Raw genomic sequence first — 20,335 nt, 5'->3', positions numbered from 1 at the left:
AAATCGTTGAGTTGACAAGTCTGACTGAACTACAAACGACAAACTACAAACGTGAACGCGCATGAACGATAATCGTTCATTGTTTGACTCAGAAAGTGAACGATTTTTGCAAACGATTATCATTAAATGACATCGTTTAACGATAATCATTAAAAAAATCGTTGTGTGTGTATGCAGCTTTACTCTTATCTTTCACTTTACTTTATGTTCAGTATTTTTTCAATAATGAAATATTTATTTAAATAAGTCCATACTATAAAATGTGTAACAAGATTTAGTGAATAGTTTCAAAAAGTTTTTTAAAAATATTTTTTTTCAAAGAATGTTTGAATGAATGTTTCTACCCTCTTGTGCTTCTCCCTACTTTAGTTTCATCTACTTCTTACTCACCACCAGGGCACCTAACACTTGGTTGCTTATCTGGGTGTTATGGTCGCTAATGTAGCAATATATATATATTATCCATGTCCTGGTCCTGTCTTGTATTGTTCTGTAAGTTGCTTGTCTACAATTTGTTTATGTACTTTGTAAGGCACTGCGGAACACTTGTTTCGCCATATAAATAAATTATAATAATAATAAGGGAAATGTATATTATCTACATGCATCCACATGTGTGTATGTATTTATTCCTCATGTATTTCAAAACCACAAAAGTAACCAATTATATCCATTCTGCGATCAAACTATACTGTTCTAGTGTTCCCATACTGGATGTGAGTCTCAACATCACCAGGAACCTAATGTAGAAAATTGGAAGGTGTGTTGACATACATCCTTATATCAGAACCTCAGTAAGTTAAGCATCAACAGATGAAAGAACTGTGCACATCAAAAAACCATGAGAGAATTAAAAGAAATTAAAAGGAACAGATTCAATTTCACACAACGAAAGGAAATGACTGCATCAAGATCAACAATCCGTGATCTGGTGATATATGATGTAGTCTAGTCAATTTACCAGTCAAAGATGTACTAATTTTAAGATTTATTATTATAAAGCATCTACAAAGCAAGGGGCAACACGACAGGATCTGTGGAGGTATGCATTCAAAAGGCCCACAAGGTTTATTGGTAGTGAAGGACTTATTAGTTTTAAAGTTACCTGCCGAATGGTTTGGTCAGGAAGAGAATTTCTATAAAATCTCATTGAGATCTATGGTCTCGTTAAGGCCGTTTGGAAAGGGAGAATTAAACTCATGTACCCACTATACCTCTCTTTTACACAGATATTTATATCGATCCCCTCCTCTGTTGTTTTAATGTGTTCAACCCCTATTATAGTTAAACTATCTGGATTTCCACTATGGTATTGGGCAAAATGCCGGGATACGCTATGTGTCATGACTATTTATTAATGTTCCCCAAACCTTATACTGAGTTTCCTAATTGTTCTGCCAATATATATTAAATTGCAGCTACAGCATAGTAAATAAATAACATATTGGGTGTTGCAATTGATAAATTCTTTCAATTTATATATTCCTAGTAGGAAGCCAAGTCTTGGTAATTTCTCTCTGATTTAACCATGGGTTTCAAAAAACTCATGACCAATAGATTTTTCAAGTATTGGTTAGGATCTCTCTTTAATAAAGGGTAGTTTTTTTTTTAATTAGATTTTTGATCAAGTAAGCTGACTTATTGAATTTACATATATAAGGTATATTTTCCACCATTTTGTCCTTTTATCTACTGTAAATTTTGAGAACTTATCCATTTTATTAGTTGGTGCGTGTTTCAAAAGATCCATCCTATACATTTGTTTAACCTTCAACAAAGCTTTCTCTAATAGAGCCATGGGGTACCCCCTTTCTGAGAAATGTATTTATCATTTCTCTAGATTTGTTGTGACTGTTGTGTCCAAACTATAATTCTGTTTCGTAAGTTGACCTTTTCGGAATGTTGTCTCTCCATGGTTTATAGTGTGCACTTTTGTAATGGAGAATTGTATTTGTATCAAGTTTTTGTGAAAAGTAGATGAAACTATCACATTGCTGTCTATATGGAGATTGAGGTCCATGAAGGAAATGGAGGTTCTGTGAAATTGGTGAGTAAATTTTAAATAGTGAGAATCGTGATTTAAGTGCTTGTATTTCGTCCTCATCCCAAATAATAAATAAATCGTCGATGTAACGGCCATAGAAGGTGAGTATTTGTTTACAAACTGCAACTTATATAAAGTGACTATGATTTACACTCACAAATCCGTGTCGATTCGGTATTTGCTTGTGCCTATATGGGAGGGACATCAGAGTTTTCTTTAGTTTGTGGTTCAGAACCAGCATTGCTAGTTCAAGATACTTCCTTTTAGAATTGGCAACAGTTCCACAAGTATTCACAAAGATCATGAACATTATGGCTCTACTGGACAATTTTTTTTTTCTACTTCAGGGTCCATAGGGTATCCACAGGATACCTTGGGGTATAGGTGTGACGTCAGTCGCAGGGCACCAAAGAGTTAAGCTTTCAGCCTCCCAGGATGCACTAGGTCCCCCTCCTATACCCCGCCCCCGGGCCAAGGCACCTCAGTTTAGTTTGGTGCCCGGCCGGAGTCGGGTGCACCTGTTGGAGTGGGGGCTAGAAGAGCCCCTGAAGCTTATTCTTCATGCAGCTGTGGCTGCACATCTGGATGAACAGCATGGACAGTCAGTCCTGACGTCCATGCTGTCTTCCCTACACCCCGCCGGTACCAGAACGCCGGTACTGATCCGGGGATGCTGGTGGGCGTCTGGGGTCACAGCTAGCGGTGACCCCAGATGCTCCGGACCATGGCCGGATTCAAGGGGGACAGAGGTAAGCAGCGGGGTCCCGCGGTGGGTCCCCGCTGATCACATGGTCCTAAGTCCCCAGGCAGGGGGCTCCCTGGGGACTGGCTGCAGCGTGGAGCCAGGCGACCAACTTGCGCTTCCACTACCCCCTGGGACAGCGGACCGCAGCAGAGCGGTAGCGCTGCGGCGTCCCAGGGGTTAAATGCATGCCAGGGGAGCGCGCCTTCCCTGTCTCACAGCCGGCGCCTCCCCCGCTGCACACAGCCCTCTCTGCATGCTGCCGACTGGTCCTGTGGCAGCGCTCCTCCCCCAGGCCAGCCTCCTCTCTGCTCCTCGGCGGCCATCTTCTCCAGAACGCATGGTGAACGCTGCTGGAAGCGCTGGACGGAAGCATCGTGGTCTGGGTCCCCCCGCATACCTCTCCTCCGCTGTGGTCAGGTCTGTGTATGCAGCGCTGTGTCCTACCAGGCCCTGTGTCTGTGTAGTTGAGTGATCAGCGCTGTTAGTGCAGGAATTGTTATTTCTCTGCATTGTATGTGACTGTGCTAGCGCTGCTGCCTGTAACTTTTCTTCTCTAAACTGTCAGCTTTATTACTGTCCCTGTTCTTCTGCTAAAGCCCTTGCGGTGCGGTGCTGCAGGGTGGTCTCTCGCCTATTTAATACTTAATTGGTGAGAGAGGTCACATACGTGGTGCCATCATGTCTGAAAGTGATTTTCCCCTCCGGCTACAGTGTACCACGTGCAAAGTACCGTTAGCGGAGGGGGAGGGTAGCGCGGAGGGCCTTTGCCGGCAGTGTTTGTCCATGGCGCGGCCTATTACGGTTACAGCACCGGTACAGGAGCCGCCCTGGGCTTGTTTCGCTCAGGCGTTAACAGCTTTAGTGGGCCAGTTAGCTCCGCAGCCCGCGTTTACTCCGAGGGGTTTGTCCCAGCAGTCTGTGGTGTCGTCACCCATGCAGGGGTTCCCACGACAATTGGTGGTACCCCACAGTCTCCCTATTTCCCCGCTCCCGGGTTCTCAGGAGCCAGCGTGGGTTAACTCCCTGACGAGTTCTGTACAGCACTTGTCGGATGTGTTGCAAGGGGAGTCTGTGATGCGGCCTCATAAAAGGCCGGTGGCGTCTCTGTCCGCTCCTTATGAGGATGACGAAGGGACGTCTGATGATGGGGAGATTCTTGATCCTTACGATCGGGAACCTCTCCATACTAAGGACGCTGATGCTAAGTCCAAAGTATATATTCCTAGACTTATTCGGGCGGTCCGCACAGCCTTGGTGATTGAGGACGAAGTTCCCCCAGCGGCTAAATCTAAGTATGCCTTTTTCAAAGATGTGAAGGGCGATGCCACAGTCTTTCCTCTTTCGGGTCAGTTGGTGGACCATTTAGAGGAGGCGTGGAAACAACCTGGCAAAAGATACCAGCCGCAGAGACGCCTGGCGGTGGCTTATCCGTTCGCGGATAATTATTTTGCTAAGTGGGAATCCCCTCCACAGGTGGATTCTCACGTGACCCGTCTTGTCCGTAGTGCCACATTGCCGATGCCATCCATGTCCTCCCTTAAGGATGCTACGGACCGCAAGGTAGAAATCTGCCTGAAGTCCGCTTATTCCCTTGCAGGGGGGGCAGCACGGCCGGCTATGGCCATTTGCTGGGTTGCCAGAGCGATGGAGCGCTGGGCGGATTCATTAGAGGCTTCTTTTGAATCCGACTGTCCGGCCGAACAGGCGGAGTTGATTGGCAATCTCCGTGATTCGGCCACCTACATCAACGAGGCGGCTCTAGACATTAGTACTCTGGTGTCTAGAATTTCTTCAGCAGCGGTAGCTGCTCGTCGCACCTTGTGGCTGCGATCCTGGAAGGCGGACGCAGATTCCAAGAAAGGTCTGGAAGCGTTGCCGTTTACCGGAGAAGTTCTCTTCGGTCCGGATCTGGATAAGATTGTGGCCACGCTGGCGGCAGCCAAATCTGCTTGTCTCCCGTCGGCCGCTGCTCCTTCTGGTTCGGGACCATCGTCCTTTCGGTCATCTAGGGCCCAGGGCAGGCCCAAACCACAGTCGTTTCCTCGACAGGCTGGCCCTAAGAAATCGGTCAAGCCCCGGAAGCAGGCATGGAGTACCAGACGTCCGGCCCCCAAGCCAGATGACAAGCCTGCGGCCTGACGGTCCGGGCCTCCCTTTGGGGGATCCCAGGGTGGGAGGCCGCCTGCTACAGTTCGCCCAGTGTTGGTCGACCACTACGACAGACACTTGGGTTCTGGAGGTGGTTTCCCACGGATACGCCCTCTCCTTCCGGCACAGACCCCCGGCTCGCTTCTTCACCACGGGTCTCCCATCAGACCGGAACAAGGCTACGGAGCTGCGGAAGGTATTGCACACTATGCTCCAGGCTGGAGTTATAGTGGCGGTTCCATTCTCCCAGAGGGGCCAGGGTTTCTATTCAAATCTATTTTTGGTACAGAAACCCAATGGGTCATATCGTCCGATTCTCAACCTCAAAGCACTCAACAAGTCTTTGCGGGTCCCGAAGTTTCGGATGGAGACCCTACGGTCCATCATTCTGGCGCTGGAACCTGGGGACTACTTGGTGTCATTGGACATACAGGACGCTTACCTGCATGTCCCTATTCTTTGGCGCCATCAACAGTTCCTCAGGTTTGCAATCCGCAGCGACCACTTCCAGTTTCGGGCGTTACCTTTTGGCCTGGCAACAGCACCACGTGTTTTCACCAAGGTGATGGCGGTCATGGCGGCTTCTCTGCGGCTGCAGGGAGTCCGCATGTTGCCGTATTTGGACGACCTGTTATTGGTGGCAGGATCTCCAGAGCTCCTGTTACGCCACTTGGACCTGACCATTGCACTGCTGCAACGGCACGGCTGGCTAATCAACTGGCAGAAGTCCACTCTAATCCCGTCTCGGAGGATTCTGCATCTTGGAGCCTTATTGGACTCGGGACAGCAAAGGATCTTCGTGACGGAGGACAAGATCTCTGCTTTACAGTCAAGGGTGCGCAGTTGCCTGCACAGCCGCCGGGTGTCCTTACACTCGGCGATGAGGTTACTGGGCTCCATGGTGTCGGTGTTCGACATGGTGGAATACGCCCAGTTTCACTCCAGACCTCTGCAACACCTGATCCTGTCCAAGTGGAACGGGCTGACTCAGTCTTTGAAGTCCCAGACGATTGTGCTCACCCAGGAGGTTCGCCTGTCCCTTGCGTGGTGGTTACAGACGACCCACCTCAACAAGGGACGTCCGTTCTGGGTTCCAAATTGGGTCCTGTTGACAACGGACGCCAGTCTTCGGGGCTGGGGAGCAGTTTCGGGTCCACACTTGTTCCAGGGCAGGTGGACGCCGACAGAAGCGGAGCTTCCAATAAATATCTTGGAACTCCGTGCGGTCTTCAATGCTCTCCAGCAGGCACAGCGGTTTCTCCAGGGTCGCCCGGTGCAGGTCCAGTCGGACAACGCTACCACCGTGGCCTACATAAACAGGCAAGGAGGAACTCGCAGTCGGGCGGCTCTCGTAGAGGTCTCTCGGATCCTGGTTTGGGCGGAGCGCAATCTTCCGGCCATATCAGCAGTCTTCATCCCGGGAGTGCTAAATTGGGAGGCGGACTTTCTAAGTCGCCAGGACGTTCATCCGGGGGAATGGTCCCTGCACCCGGACGTTTTTCAACTACTGGTGGACAGGTGGGGTCTTCCAGAAATCGACCTCATGGCGTCCCGGCACAACAACAAGTTGCCGGTGTACGGGTCTCGCACAAGAGACGAAGGGGCGTCTCTGGTGGATGCTCTGTCCGTCCGGTGGACGTTCCGGTTCGCATACCTGTTCCCTCCGGTCTCCCTTCTTCCACGGGTAATCCGGAAATTCAAACAGGAAGGAGGGACGCTCCTGTTGATAGCTCCCGCGTGGCCCAGACGGCACTGGTTCTCAGACCTTCAGGGTCTGTCCGTGGACATTCCTCTGCGGTTGCCGCTACGACCGGACCTTCTGTCTCAGGGTCCTTGCCTTCACCCGGACCTGACTCGGCTGTCTTTGACGGCGTGGCTGTTGAGACGGCCATGCTGAGGTCCCAGGGGTTTTCCAGCTCTGTGGTGCGTACCATGTTACGAGCTCGGAAACCGTCTTCCGCGAGGATATACCATCGCGTGTGGCATACGTTCTTCCAGTGGTGTCGACCGAGAGGTTATGCACCGCGGGAGTTTCGTCTGTCTCGGATTCTCGCCTTCCTGCAAGCGGGACTAGATCATGGGCTTCGCCTTGCTTCTTTGAAGGTACAGGTTTCGGCCCTATCTGTCTGGTTTCACCGTAGGATTGCTACAATCCCGGATGTGCGCACCTTTATGCAGGGTGTTCTCCGCATTCAGCCGCCCTTTGTTCCACCTGTGGCGCCTTGGGATTTGGCTGTGGTCCTGAGGGCTCTCCAAGGACCGCCGTTTGAACCACTGGGCTCAGTGGATCTTAAATGGCTAACAGCTAAGACTGTTTTCCTTCTGGCCATTGCTTCGGCCAGACGTGTTTCTGAGTTAGGGGCTCTTTCTTGTAGACCCCCTTTCTTGGTTTTTTATGGGAACAGGGCAGTGCTCCGCACTCGGCCCGAGTTTCTTCCCAAAGTTGTTTCCCAGTTTCATGTTAACGAGGAAATAGTTGTTCCGGCCTTTAACTCACCGGGTCTTTCCGTGGGTGAGGCCTCTTTGGATGTTGTGCGGGCCTTAAGGACTTATGTTGACCGCACTTCTTCGTTTAGGAAGTCTGACGCTTTGTTTGTCCTCTATGGCTTCCGTAAAAAGGGTTGGCCTGCTTCAAAGCAAACTTTGGCAGCCTGGATCCGTATGGCTATTTCTGAAGCTTATCTTCATGAAGGCCTACCGGTCCCTCCTTCTCTGAAGGCTCATTCCACTAGGTCTGTGGGTCCTTCGTGGGCAGCTCAACGTGGTGCCTCGGCAGTTCAGATCTGCAAGGCTGCTACGTGGTCTTCTGTTCATACCTTCGTGAGGTATTACAGGTTTGACACCTTCGCCTCTCAGGATGCTTCCTTCGGGCGGCGGATTCTCCTTTCTGCACAGGAGCGTCCCCACCCTTAAAGGATACTGCTTTGGGACATCCCCAAGGTATCCTGTGGATACCCTATGGACCCTGAAGTAGAAAATATGAGATATGGTAAGAACTTACCCTTGTTATCTCTATTTCTACGAAGTCCATAGGGTTCCACAGGACTCCCGCCCTGTCGCACCTGTGCTGCAGATGGGCTTTGCTCTGGTCACCGGTTTTCCGTCTCCCTCTGGTGAGAATGTGATTCTTGTATGTGTCCAGATCTTTGTTCTCTCTCTTCCTTCTCCTCCTCCGGCCTATGGCTTGGTAACTAACTGAGGTGCCTTGGCCCGGGGGCGGGGTATAGGAGGGGGACCTAGTGCATCCTGGGAGGCTGAAAGCTTAACTCTATGGTGCCCTGCGACTGACGTCACACCTATACCCCAAGGTATCCTGTGGAACCCTATGGACTTCGTAGAAATAGAGATAACAAGGGTAAGTTCTTACCAAATCTCATATTTTAATAAAGGTCAGTACCCCTTCTTCGCCCCAGACTTATATTCTGGACACAGTGCAGATAGATGCTGAAATCCCATGGTTGGATTGTCAGTTACAAGGGGCCAATATTGATTCTTACTCAGTGTATGACATCACTGAGACTTCAGTTCAACACACAGCTGGTATTTCTGCCAGAGGGCAAGATTTTGGTGGCATCTTTTCTGACTTACAGATGAATGTCTGATTATTTTTCCATGATGGTTTTAAGGAAGATGGCTTCAGTTTTCATGGCAGTCCAATATGTGCAGTTTTTACTCAAGGTAGTTCCAGGTTGAACTCCCATGGAAGTGGAGTTAGTATCCTCATTGTTTGTCCAACTAAGTAATCATGCCTGTCTTCACAAGTATGTTAGTCTCACATTTGTGATTGAAGGAAGCCCTTCACTATTGATTTCCCACATTTATATTGGTCCATGATAGGTCTGCAGATGAAGAGAAATCTCAATATTCCTTTGATGTAGTCTATTGCTAGGTGAATTAGTTCCATCACTAGTCCGATGTATCCTCAGTCTGTGCAGCCATTTCAAGAGTCTCCGTGCACATTCTGCCTGTTCAGTTGGTGCTCCTTGGCAGAGTGGCATCTGTTGTAAAGATATATATATCTTTACAACAGATATATAGTGTCATCTGTTTTTATATATATATATATATATATATATATTCACTATGTTCTACAAGTTCCATGTTGATGCCAGTCTTGCACCACTTTCACTTACTATACCCTCCCTAAGAGACAGTTTTGCGATATCCTCTAAATAAGCAATAGGAGGACTATTGGTGCATACACACGGTACGATCTGTACCACCAACGACTTGAAAGATCTCTTTCAAAGATATATTTCAGTGAAGTCATCCTGCCACATCTCTGAACAGGCAAAGTTGCTAATATCGTCCAAGTTGACTTGCATGCATGGACGATGAAAGATATCTTTATAGTCCATGCGGGGACGCGCATCGTTGGTCATTGTCAGGTTGGTGACTAAAAAAAAAGTGAACGTTATCATTCATGAAAGTCGTACCGTGTGTATGCACCATAAGAAACTAGATTTATATATTTACATTAAATGTCGTTTTTATCAATTAGAGAGAATTTTTGGCTGCACACATACAGCATCCACTATACCCTAACGTAAACCATAGTCTTTCAATGGGGACAGTAAAAAATATTTAGCATAAGTATGTACATCACTTTTTTTCACAATGTCACACAAAAAAAGATTTCCCTGAATTATATACTTAAAATACTTATTACAGTATTTTCAGAGAAAAAATGGCAACTAATAAATGGGGTGTCCCTAAAATGTAAAGTAGGTTGGACTTCGTAGTGATGCTTTTTACAGTCTTTGCCATGAGTACTTTTAGAATATCCACAAACCTGCAGCTTTAAGTATTACCCCCATTTTACGGAGGTATATCCTACAATCAGAAAGTGGATATGCTTCATGTAATGTCATTGGTGGACAATTATGCCCACATAGAAAACCAGTGTGGGTTCAGGTTTGGTGCAGTTTTTAAAAGATGTTACATTTTTATCCCATAATTTTTTTTATATAGCCTCAGTATACTTAGCAGCAATTTATGTTTTAATAAACTACAATCATTTTTATTATGTTTTTCTCTTATTTTGCATATATTTTTTTCTTTATAGGAAAATGGCACCTTGGCGTAAACTGTGAATCGCACAATGACTTTTGCCACCATCCATTAAATCATGGGTTTGATTATTTTTATGGCACCCCTTACACACTTTTAAATGACTGTGAACTCTCAAGATCAAGTGAATTCAAAGTGGCATTTAAAAATACATTATGGTTTTATGCACAGATTTTTGCTATTACGCTGCTCACACTTGTAGCTGGCAACTTATGGCATTTTATCAACGTTCCCTGGAAAATTATTTATGTGTTCACCCTATTTGGCACAGTTTTCTTTATGTATTGGCATGCAGCCTTTGGATTCAAAATGTATTGGGACTGCATATGGATGAAGAACTTGGAAATTGTTGAGCAACCAATGGATTTGGAAACAAAATCTGATCAAATAATTAAAGAGACAAAAGGATTCATTAACAGGTAATTTATGCACTTTTGTTTCACAGTATTAGTGGATAATAGATCATTGCAGGTAGAACATTTAGCTATGTATGAAATGCGTAAGAAGTCACAAGGGCTGAAAAATTTAATACAAAAATGTTACCACCAGATCCTTATTTAATAAATGATATCCTAGTTCATAAAATATTTCTTCTTCAGGGTTCTTAGGGATCCACAGGGAAGGAATGGGGTGTCGGTGGTACTTGGTGGGCCGGACACCAACAGCAAATCTTTTTCCTGTCCCCGGATGCTCGGGTCCTTCCACCTATACCCCGCCCACAGCCTGAGGGCAACTCCGTTTCGTTGGTGTCCGGAAGGAGCTGGATCACCGTTAGAACAGTGGGGCTGCTATTAAGCAGCCCAAGCTTTATTTTTATGATTTACTTTTATTTTCATTGCTACTACAGTGCAGCAGCGCTAGACAGTCCTCTAGACGTCTACACCGCTGCTCCATCACCCCTCTGCGACACCAGCCCTAGGCTAGGTACTCTCGGCGGGGCTTTGGGGGGGACCTACTTTCCTCACTCGAATCAGCTATCTGATCATATGTGTGAAGCATGGAATATGCCTAGTAAAATGTTTCAGCTGCCTAAATGTTGTTTCCTTTTACCCTCTTCCATTTACTGATTGCACTAAATGGGAAGTTGCCCCTGCAGTGGATTCCTACGTGACACACCTGATTAAGAATGCTACCTTACCTATCCACACTGCAACCTCCTTTTAAAGAAGACTACGGATAGAAGGATGGAAGCTTGCCTGAAGTCTATATACTCTCTTACAGGAGCAATTACTCTTTCTACCAGGGCTACGGCCTGGGTGGCAAAAGCCATTGAGAGTTTTCCCTCTGATGCTTCCAAGGAACAGCTGTCCTACTTATCTAACATTAGAGATGCAGCCTTATATTTAAGGGAGGCGACTTTGAATACTTGCTTCCTAGCTTCCAAAGCACCTGCTACTTCCGTGGTAGCCCTCCGTATGGTTTGGCTTCGCTCATGGAAAGCAGATTTTGACTCTATAAAAAGGCTTTGGAGTTCTCTGCCTTATTCTGAGGAGATCCTGTTTGGCCCAGAATTTGAAAAAAGTTTTAATCTCCAAGGAAAAGCTAAAGGTCAGTCCTTTCCATTGCAGTCGGCATCCACTAAGGCCTCAAAGCCTAGGACCAAACAGGCCTGGGCTACTAGACGTCCACATCTAAGGACAAGCCTTCAGCCTGACTGGGCGGGCCTCTCCCTGGGGGCACCCAGGGTGGGAGGCCGACTTCTTCAGTTCACCCAGTTCTGGCATCAGACCACCTCAGACGCCTGGGTAAGAGAAGTGGTCTCCCACGGATAAGCCCTCTCATTCCTTAGACTGCCCCCTAGCAGTTCTTTTGCACAGGACCTCCATCACACCCAAGCAAAGCCCTGCTCTTCCTGAAGGCCATTCAGTACTCCAGCCGAATCTGTCTTACCAATCAACGTCCTGGAACTCCCAGCCATTTACAAAGCCCTCACTCTGTCGGGATATTCTTCAGGGCAAGCTTGTACAAGTACAGTCTGAGAACACCAAGGCAGTGGCCTATCTCGATCACCAAGGAGGCACTCTAAGTCGGTCAGCAATGGCAGAAGTGTCTCGCATGGGCCAAACGCCATCTCCGCAGTGTTCATCTCGGGGATTCTCAATTGGGAGGCGGATTTCCTCAGCCGTCACGATGTGCATGCAGGGGAGTGGTCTCTCAATCCAGAAGTCTTTTAACTCTTGGTGGACAAATTGGGTCTACCGGACGTGGATCTCATGGCCTCACGACACAACCACAAGCCTTCAGTGTACGGAGCCAGGACAGGGACCCCGATGCAGCCTTCATGGATGAATTATCCGTGAAGGGGACCTTTCATTTGGCATACCTCTTTCCTCCAGTCTCCCTTCTGCCTCGAATTCTTCGGCAGTTTAAGCAGAAAGGGGGCATGGTCCTGTTGGTAGCTCCAGCTTGGCCCAGACGCCATTGGTACTCCGATATGCAAAGTCTCTCCATAGACGTTCCTCTCCTACTTCCTCTATGACCAGACCTGTTGTCTCAGGGTCCCTGTTTGCATCTGGACCTACAGATGTGCCCAGCTAGTTTGTTGCTCCATACAGCCATGTAGCGCGCCATGCATCTCGCGCCACACAGAATGTTTCTTAACGGAACGTAGCATAGCACTGGAAAAAATTCAAGTCGTGTAATACAACTTTTGTCCACTTTTCCTAAACTACACAGCACATGCATCAGTGTTCCAATGCATTTTCTGTATCACCGCCCGATGATTGACTGACAGAAGCTGTGATTGGGTACACTATAGTATAGCTTTTTGGTAATGGAATCAGGTCAGTAGAAGAATGTGTAATAAAGTATTAAATAATAATCGTATGTGTGTGAGTCCTGTACTGTGAAAAAAAATATATATATATACAGGGCTCAGACAGGGGTCAAAGGCATACACAGCTTTTACTAAGACATGATGACTCTTTAGCGCGAGCGTCTTTTTATGCGACTATTTACCTTTAAATGCATCTGAATCATACAGCGAATCAATTTGATAGCGCAAACTGCTTCTGCCGATTTAAAATGATATGCAGCATGCCTATATTCTGTGAGTCAGTTTGGGTGTATCTGCACGGGAAACAACTGTAACACTTAAATGTAGTGATTTGCTTGCAGATACACCCGTACTGGCTCACAGAACATAGGCATGCTGCATATCATTTTAATCAACAGAAGCTGCTTGTGCTAATAAGACATTTTAGGGTAAAAAGACGCATAAAAGACGCTCAGCGCTACCGAGTCACACAGCACTCCTGTGACCTTAGACTCAAAACATTTCTCTCAACATCCCACCGCTTGGCATTTCTGCTATACAGTAGTCATTGTATTGTACACATAACAGGGGGCAGGTTTTTCATAAAGACAGATCATGTCAGGTTCAATACTTCAAAATACACTACTTTGCACTTTCCTTCTCCCTTCCTCTCTGTGTATGGACACCCAAGTTCCTTCACCACCTCACACAATTACTATTCAACTCCATTGAGCTCATTGTATGGCTCACCACGACCCACTCCATCATTCGCTTCTATTCAATGCTGCCGCAAGCTGAGCTCACTATTGACATTGTACACATTGCCTGCTTTAATTTGCACAATTCACATCACATACACGACAGGTGCAGTTCTCAACATGGCTAGAGTGTGTAGGCTAGTGGGTAAGGTCCTCTGTGCCTTGCACCTTGGGGTCCGAGGTTCGAATCATGGAAGGGGAGTATTTTTTATTTTTTTTTCTTCTTTTGAATCTTCATCACTAGATTAAAAATAAATCACTTGGTGGTGGTGTGTGAATTCTGTTATGGCATGGCGTGACTCGGTAACGCGAGTGTCTCTCTTATGCAACTTTTTACTTTCAAATGCATCTGAATCATACAGTGAATCAAATTGATAGCACAAGCAGCTTCTGCTGATTAAAATGATATGCAGCATGCCTATATTCTGTGAGCTAGTTCGGGTGTACCTGCATGCAAAACATTACGTTACACTAATAGCGATTATAACACTTTAACGTAGTGATTTGCTTGAAGATACACCCATACTGGCTCATAGAGCATAGGCATGCTGCATATCATTTTAATCAGCAGAAGCTGCTTGTGCTAATGAGATGCATTTTAGGGTAAAAAGGCGCATAAAAGATGCAAAAAAGATGCTCGGTGCTACCGAGTTACACAGCACTCTTGCCTTGTGTGGAGCAACTTGTAGCGCACGGAGGATAGATATATGTGGACACATCTCTATTACTGTGCTGCAAAGTACCTGCCCCCAAAAGTGACCCTACAGTAGATGCATATTACTGTACTGAGTCCCAATAAAGCAGCCGTGCAGTAGCTAGCATTGACCAGAAGATGCACACTAAGCATTACATAATGACAGAGCATCTGAAGTTCAGTTATTTTAAAGAACTCTACTGAACTGAAAGCATTTTTCTCAACATCCCACTGTAGTACAACTTTTATCAGTGGAGCACTTGCCACGTAGAAGTTAAGCGATGTATTACATGCCATGGCTTATCTTTCGTTGTAGAATACCACGGTACAGCACAGCCATCACGTAATGTTCCATGGCACGACACAGGAGGCCTGAATGGAGCACTATGAGCAACAAACTAGCTGGGTACATCTGTACCCTGTCTGTCTGGCTCTTGAGACATCCCTCCTAACGTCTAAAAGATTTTCCAGTTCTGTGGTCCAGACCATGCTCAGAGTGTGTAAACCGGCCTCTGCCAGGATTTATCACAAAGTGTGGCATACATATGTCCAGTGGTGTACTACTAGAAACTATGACCCTCAGGATTTTAGGTTTTCTAGAATTCATGCCTTTCTTCAAGCTGGATTGGATCTCTGATACCGCCTAGCCTCTCTGAAAGTGCTCTGTCCATCTGGTTCCAGCGCAAAATTGCTCCTCTACCGGATGTCCACACCTTCCTGCAAGGTGTTCTACCTATACAATCTCCCTTTGTCCCTCCTGTGGCTCCGTGGGATTTGTCAGTGGTTCTCCACGCACTTCAGGAACCTCCATTCGAACCCCTGGATTCAGTAGATGTCAAATGGCTCACTGCGAAGACTGTTCCTTCTGGCTATAGCATCTGCCCGTAGGGTATTGGATTTAGCGGCACTTTTCTGTCGCTCCCCAATTCTAATCTTTCATCCGGACAGGGCTGTTCTTCAAACACGCCCTGGCTTCCTTCCCTAGGTGGTCTCTCGTTCCACCTCAATGAGGAAATTGTGGTTCCGGCCTTTCAATCCCCAGATCTCTCGGCAAGTGAGGCCTCTTTGGATGTGGTCTATGCTCTGAAGATCTATGTGGACCGTACTAGTTCCATCAGGAAATCTGACTCCCTCTTCATCCTGTATGGATTCCACAAGAAGGGATAGCCAACTAACAAAAAGACTTTGGGCAGATGGCTTTGCATGACTATCTAACAGGCTTACACGCAGACTGGCCTTCCTGTGCCGGCTACAATATCTGCTCATTCTATTCGCCCTCGTGGGCAGCCTGCCGTGTCGCGTCTGCCAAACATCTATGCAAAGTGGCCACGTGGTCTTCTGTCCACACCTTTTCTTAGGTTTTATGCCTTTTGATACATTTGCCTCTCAGGATGCGCCGGGTTCTCCTCTCAGCTCAGGAGCGTGGCCGCCCTTCAACAACTGTTTTGGGACATCCCCATTGTCTCCCTGTGGAGCCCTATGGACCCTGAAGAAGAAAAGAGTCATGGTAAAACGTACAAGGACAGAGGAGCGGACGGCTGTGGGTGCAGGAGCGGGGATTCAGGTAAGTCAGTGATTCCCAACCTCGGTCCTCAAGGCACACTAACAGTCCTAGTTTTAGTGATATCCATGCTTAAGCACAGATGGGTAAATCAAAATACCTAAGGTGCTAATTAAGTCACCTGTGCTCAACCATGGCTATCCTTAAAACCTGGACTGTTAGTGTGCCTTGATGACCGTGGTTGGGAACCCCTGAGGTAAGTGGTTGTTTTATTTTACGGGTGTGTCTTTAGCACTGCTGGGGGGGGGGGGGAGACTACCACTGTGGGCACTACATAAGGGGCACTGCATAGGGGGGACTACTACTTGGGGCACTATATAGGGGCTTACTACTGGGGTACAATATGAGGCATTACTGGGGGCACTGCATAGGGAGGACCACTACTGGGGACACTGTATAAGGGGCACTGCACATGGGGAACTACTACTGGGGCACTGTATAAGGGGGACTGCATGGGGGGGACCCCTACTGGGGGCACTGCATAGGGGGGACCCCTACTGGGGGCACTGCATAGGGGGGACCCCTACTGGGGGCACTGCATAGGGGGGACCCCTACTGGGGGCACTGCATAGGGGGGACCCCTACTGGGGGCACTGCATAGGGGGGACCCCTACTGGGGGCACTGCATAGGGGGACTACTGGGGGCACTGTATAAGGGGCACTGAATAGGGGGGACCATTACTGGGGCACTGCATAGGGGAGACCACTACTGGAGGCACTGTGTAGGGGCATTGTTGCTGGGGGACACTGCTACTGGGGACATTGCATAAGGGGCACTACTACAGTGGGCATTGCAAGAGGGGCAGTACTATTTAGGGCATTAAGGTGCATATGGAATGGAAAGGAATGTTCCCAGAGTGACGAGAAATGGTGGTGTCATGTTGCCACGCCCCCATTTTCCAGTGGCCACGCTCCTTATGGCATGTGACCACTCCCACTTTGTCGGCTAAGCGGAGCCAACACCTACTTATTGTTGGCTCCGTTTTTTTTAACTTGCCCTGGGCTCCAAATACCCTAGTTACTCCACTGATTAGTACAAAACATAACCAACTTAAATGTGCAGCTAGTTATAGTCTACTGGAATCTGTGTGTTGTTTTTTTTAGTAAGTACCTTATAATGACAGACAACAAAACTGTTAAGTCTGAGCATGTCTCCTCCTCTGGGTTTAACCAGCCTCGCATATTGTGTGTAGTGGTGTCTGATAATTCTCATGTATGGCATGAATGCAATGTGTACTGCATAATTGCTGGATTGGAGGGAGTGTCTGTATTTGAGTGGAGTCTTATGTAGTCCATATATGTGTGTGTTTGTGTCTTTATATAGGGAAGCCAGCTGGAGAAAAGTTTGCGTGTTTGATATGTGTATAGTACAGGGAATAGCAGGGTGCATACACTGGGCTTGGTCCTATTAGGTGCAAGTAGGGCCGTGCGAGCCATTCTCAAGGTGAACCCGCATTGCATGATGGTCTCTGTAGTCCTAGAGCGAGGTACAGTACTCTGTAGCGATATGCTCCTAAACCTACGCCAAACTACAACACCCAGCAGCACGCGCGGTAACAGTTATCCTCTCCCAGTGCTAGTTGGATAAAGTATGTTTCTACTTCAGGGTCCATAGGGTATCCACAGGATACCTTGGGTTATAGGTGTGACGTCAGTCGCAGGGCACCAAAGAGTTAAGCTTTCAGCCTCCCAGGATGCACTAGGTCCCCCTCCTATACCCCGCCCCCGAGCCAAGGCACCTCAGTTTAGTTTGGTGCCCAGCCGGAGTCGGGTGCACCTGTTGGAGTGGGGGCTAGAAGAGCCCCTGAAGCTTTTTCTTCATGCAGCTGTGGCTGCACATCTGGATGAACAGCATGGACAGTCAGTCCTGACGTCCATGCTGTCTTCCCTACACCCCGCCGGTACCAGAACGCCGGTACTGATCCGGGGATGCTGGTGGGTATCTGGGGTCACAGCTAGCGGTGACCCCAGATGTTCCGGACCATGGCCGGATTCAAGGGGGACAGAGGTAAGCAGCGGGGTCCCGCGGTGGGTACCCGCTGATCACATGGTCCTAAGTCCCCAGGCAGGGGTCTCCCTGGGGACTGGCTGCAGCGTGGAGCCAGGCGACCAACCTGCGCTTCCACTACCCCCTGGGACAGCGGACCGCAGCAGAGCGGTAGCGCTGCGGCGTCCCAGGGGTTAAATGCATGCCAGGGGAGCGCGCCTTCCCTGTCTTACACCCGGCGCCTCCCCCGCTGCACACAGCCCTCTCTGCACTGTGCTGACTGGCCCTGTGTCAGCGCTCCTCCCCCAGGCCAGCCTTCTCTCTGCTCCTCGGCGGCCATCTTCTCAGAAGCATGGTGAACGCTGCTGGAAGCCTGCATTGGAAGCATCGTGGTCTGGGTCCCCCCGCATACCTCTCCTCCGCTGTGGTCAGGTCTGTGTATGCAGCGCTGTGTCCTACCAGGCCCTGTGTCTGTGTAGTTGAGTGATCAGCGCTGTTAGTGCAGGAATTGATTTTCTTTGCATTGTATGTGACTGTGCTAGCGCTGCTGCCTGTAACTTTTCTTCTCAAGACTGTCAGCTTTATTACTGTCCCTGTTCTTTCTGCTAAGCCCTTGCGGTGCGGTGCTGCAGGGTGGTCTCTTGCCTATTTAATATATAATTGGTGAGAGGGGTCACATACGTGGTGCCATCATGTCTGAAAGTGATTTTCCCCTCCGGCTACAGTGTACCACGTGTAAAGTACCGTTAGCGGAGGGGGAGGGTAGCGCGGAGGGCCTTTGCCGGCAGTGTTTGTCCATGGCGCGGCCTCTTACGGTTACAGCACCGGTACAGGAGCCGCCCTGGGCTTGTTTCGCTCAGGCGCTAACAGCTTTAGTGGGCCAGTTAGCTCCGCAGCCCGCGTTTACTCCGATGGGTTTGTCCCAGCAGTCTGTGGTGTCGTCACCCATGCAGTTCTCCCACGACAATTGGTGGTACCCCACAGTCTCCCTATTTTCCCGGTTTCTCAGGAGCCAGCGTGGGTTAACTCCCTGATGAGTTCTGTACAGCACTTGTCGGATGTGTTGCAAGGGGAGTCTGTGATGCGGCCTCATAAACGGCCGGTGGCGTCTCTGTCCGCTCCTTATGAGGATGACGAAGGGACGTCTGATGATGGTGAGATTCTGGATCCTTACGATCAGGAACCTCTCCATACTAAGGACGCTGATGCTAAGTCCAAAGTATATATTCCTAGACTTATTCGGGCGGTCCGCACAGCCTTGGTGATTGAGGACGAAGTTCCCCCAGCGGCTAAGTCTAAGTATGCCTTTTTCAAAGACGTGAAGGGCGATGCCACAGTCTTTCCTCTTTCGGGTCAGTTGGTGGACCATTTAGAGGAGGGGTGGAAACAGCCTGGCAAAAGATACCAGCCGCAGCGACGCCTGGCGGTGGCTTATCCGTTCGTGGATAATTATTTTGCTAAGTGGGAATCCCCTCCACAGGTGGATTCTCACGTGACCCGTCTTGTCCGTAGTGCCACATTGCCGATGCCATCCATGTCCTCCCTTAAGGATGCTACGGACCGCAAGGTGGAAATCTGCCTGAAGTCCGCTTATTCCCTTGCAGGGGGGCAGCACGGCCGGCTATGGCCATTTGCTGGGTTGCCAGAGCGATGGAGCGCTGGGCGGATTCATTAGAGGCTTCTTTTGATTCCGACTGTCCGGCTGAACAGGCGGAGTTGATTGGCAATCTCCGTGATTCGGCCACCTACATCAACGAGGCGGCTCTAGACATTAGTACTCTGGTGTCTAGAATTTCTTCAGCAGCGGTAGCTGCTCGTCGCACCTTGTGGCTGCGATCCTGGAAGGCGGACGCAGATTCCAAGAAGGGTCTGGAAGCGTTGCCGTTTACCGGAGAAGTTCTCTTCGGTCCGGATCTGGATAAGATTGTGGCCACGCTGGCGGCAGCCAAATCGGCTTGTCTCCCTTCGGCCGCTGCTCCTTCTAGTTCTGGACCATCGTCCTTTCGGTCATCTAGGGCCCAGGGCAGGCCCAAACCACAGTCGTTTCCTCGTCAGGCTGGCCCTAGGAAATCGGTCAAGCCCCGGAAGCAGGCATGGAGTACCAGACGTCCGGCCCCCAAGCCAGATGACAAGCCTGCGGCCTGACGGTCCGGGCCTCCCTTTGGGGGATCCCAGGGTGGGAGGCCGCCTGCTGCAGTTCGCCCAGTGTTGGTCGGTCACTACGACAGACACTTGGGTTCTGGAGGTGGTCTCCCACGGGTACGCCCTCTCCTTCCGGCACAGACCCCCGGCTCGCTTCTTCACCACGGGTCTACCATCAAATCGGAACAAGGCTACGGAGCTGCGGAAGGTATTGCACACTATGCTCCAGGCTGGAGTTATAGTGCCTGTTCCATTCTCCCAGAGGGGCCAGGGTTTCTATTCAAATCTTTTTTTGGTACAGAAACCCAATGGGTCGTATCATCCGATTCTCAACCTCAAAGCACTCAACAAGTCTTTGCGGGTACTGAAGTTTCGGATGGAGACCCTATGGTCCATCATTCTGGCACTGGAACCTGGGGACTACATGGTGT

The 20,335-nt window shown here is 48.7% G+C and overlaps 1 protein-coding gene across 2 annotated transcripts in view; it reads left to right on the top strand.

Annotated features, from left to right (window-relative positions):
- Nucleotides 1-20,335, top strand: part of LOC148539269 (arylsulfatase H-like) — a 67,732-nt gene that overhangs the window by 9,182 nt on the left and 38,215 nt on the right. For both annotated transcript variants that reach the window (XM_088451530.1, XM_088451531.1), the window contains one exon: nucleotides 10,003-10,426. In XM_088451530.1, coding sequence (XP_088307656.1) covers nucleotides 10,003-10,426 — 424 coding nt within the window. The remainder of the gene's footprint in view (nucleotides 1-10,002; nucleotides 10,427-20,335) is intronic.

Source organism: Taudactylus pleione, unplaced genomic scaffold (assembly GCF_031769625.1).
Source record: "Taudactylus pleione unplaced genomic scaffold, aTauple2 ptg000026l, whole genome shotgun sequence".
NCBI lineage: Eukaryota > Metazoa > Chordata > Amphibia > Anura > Myobatrachidae > Taudactylus > Taudactylus pleione.
This window is presented reverse-complemented; position numbering and strand designations above follow the sequence as displayed.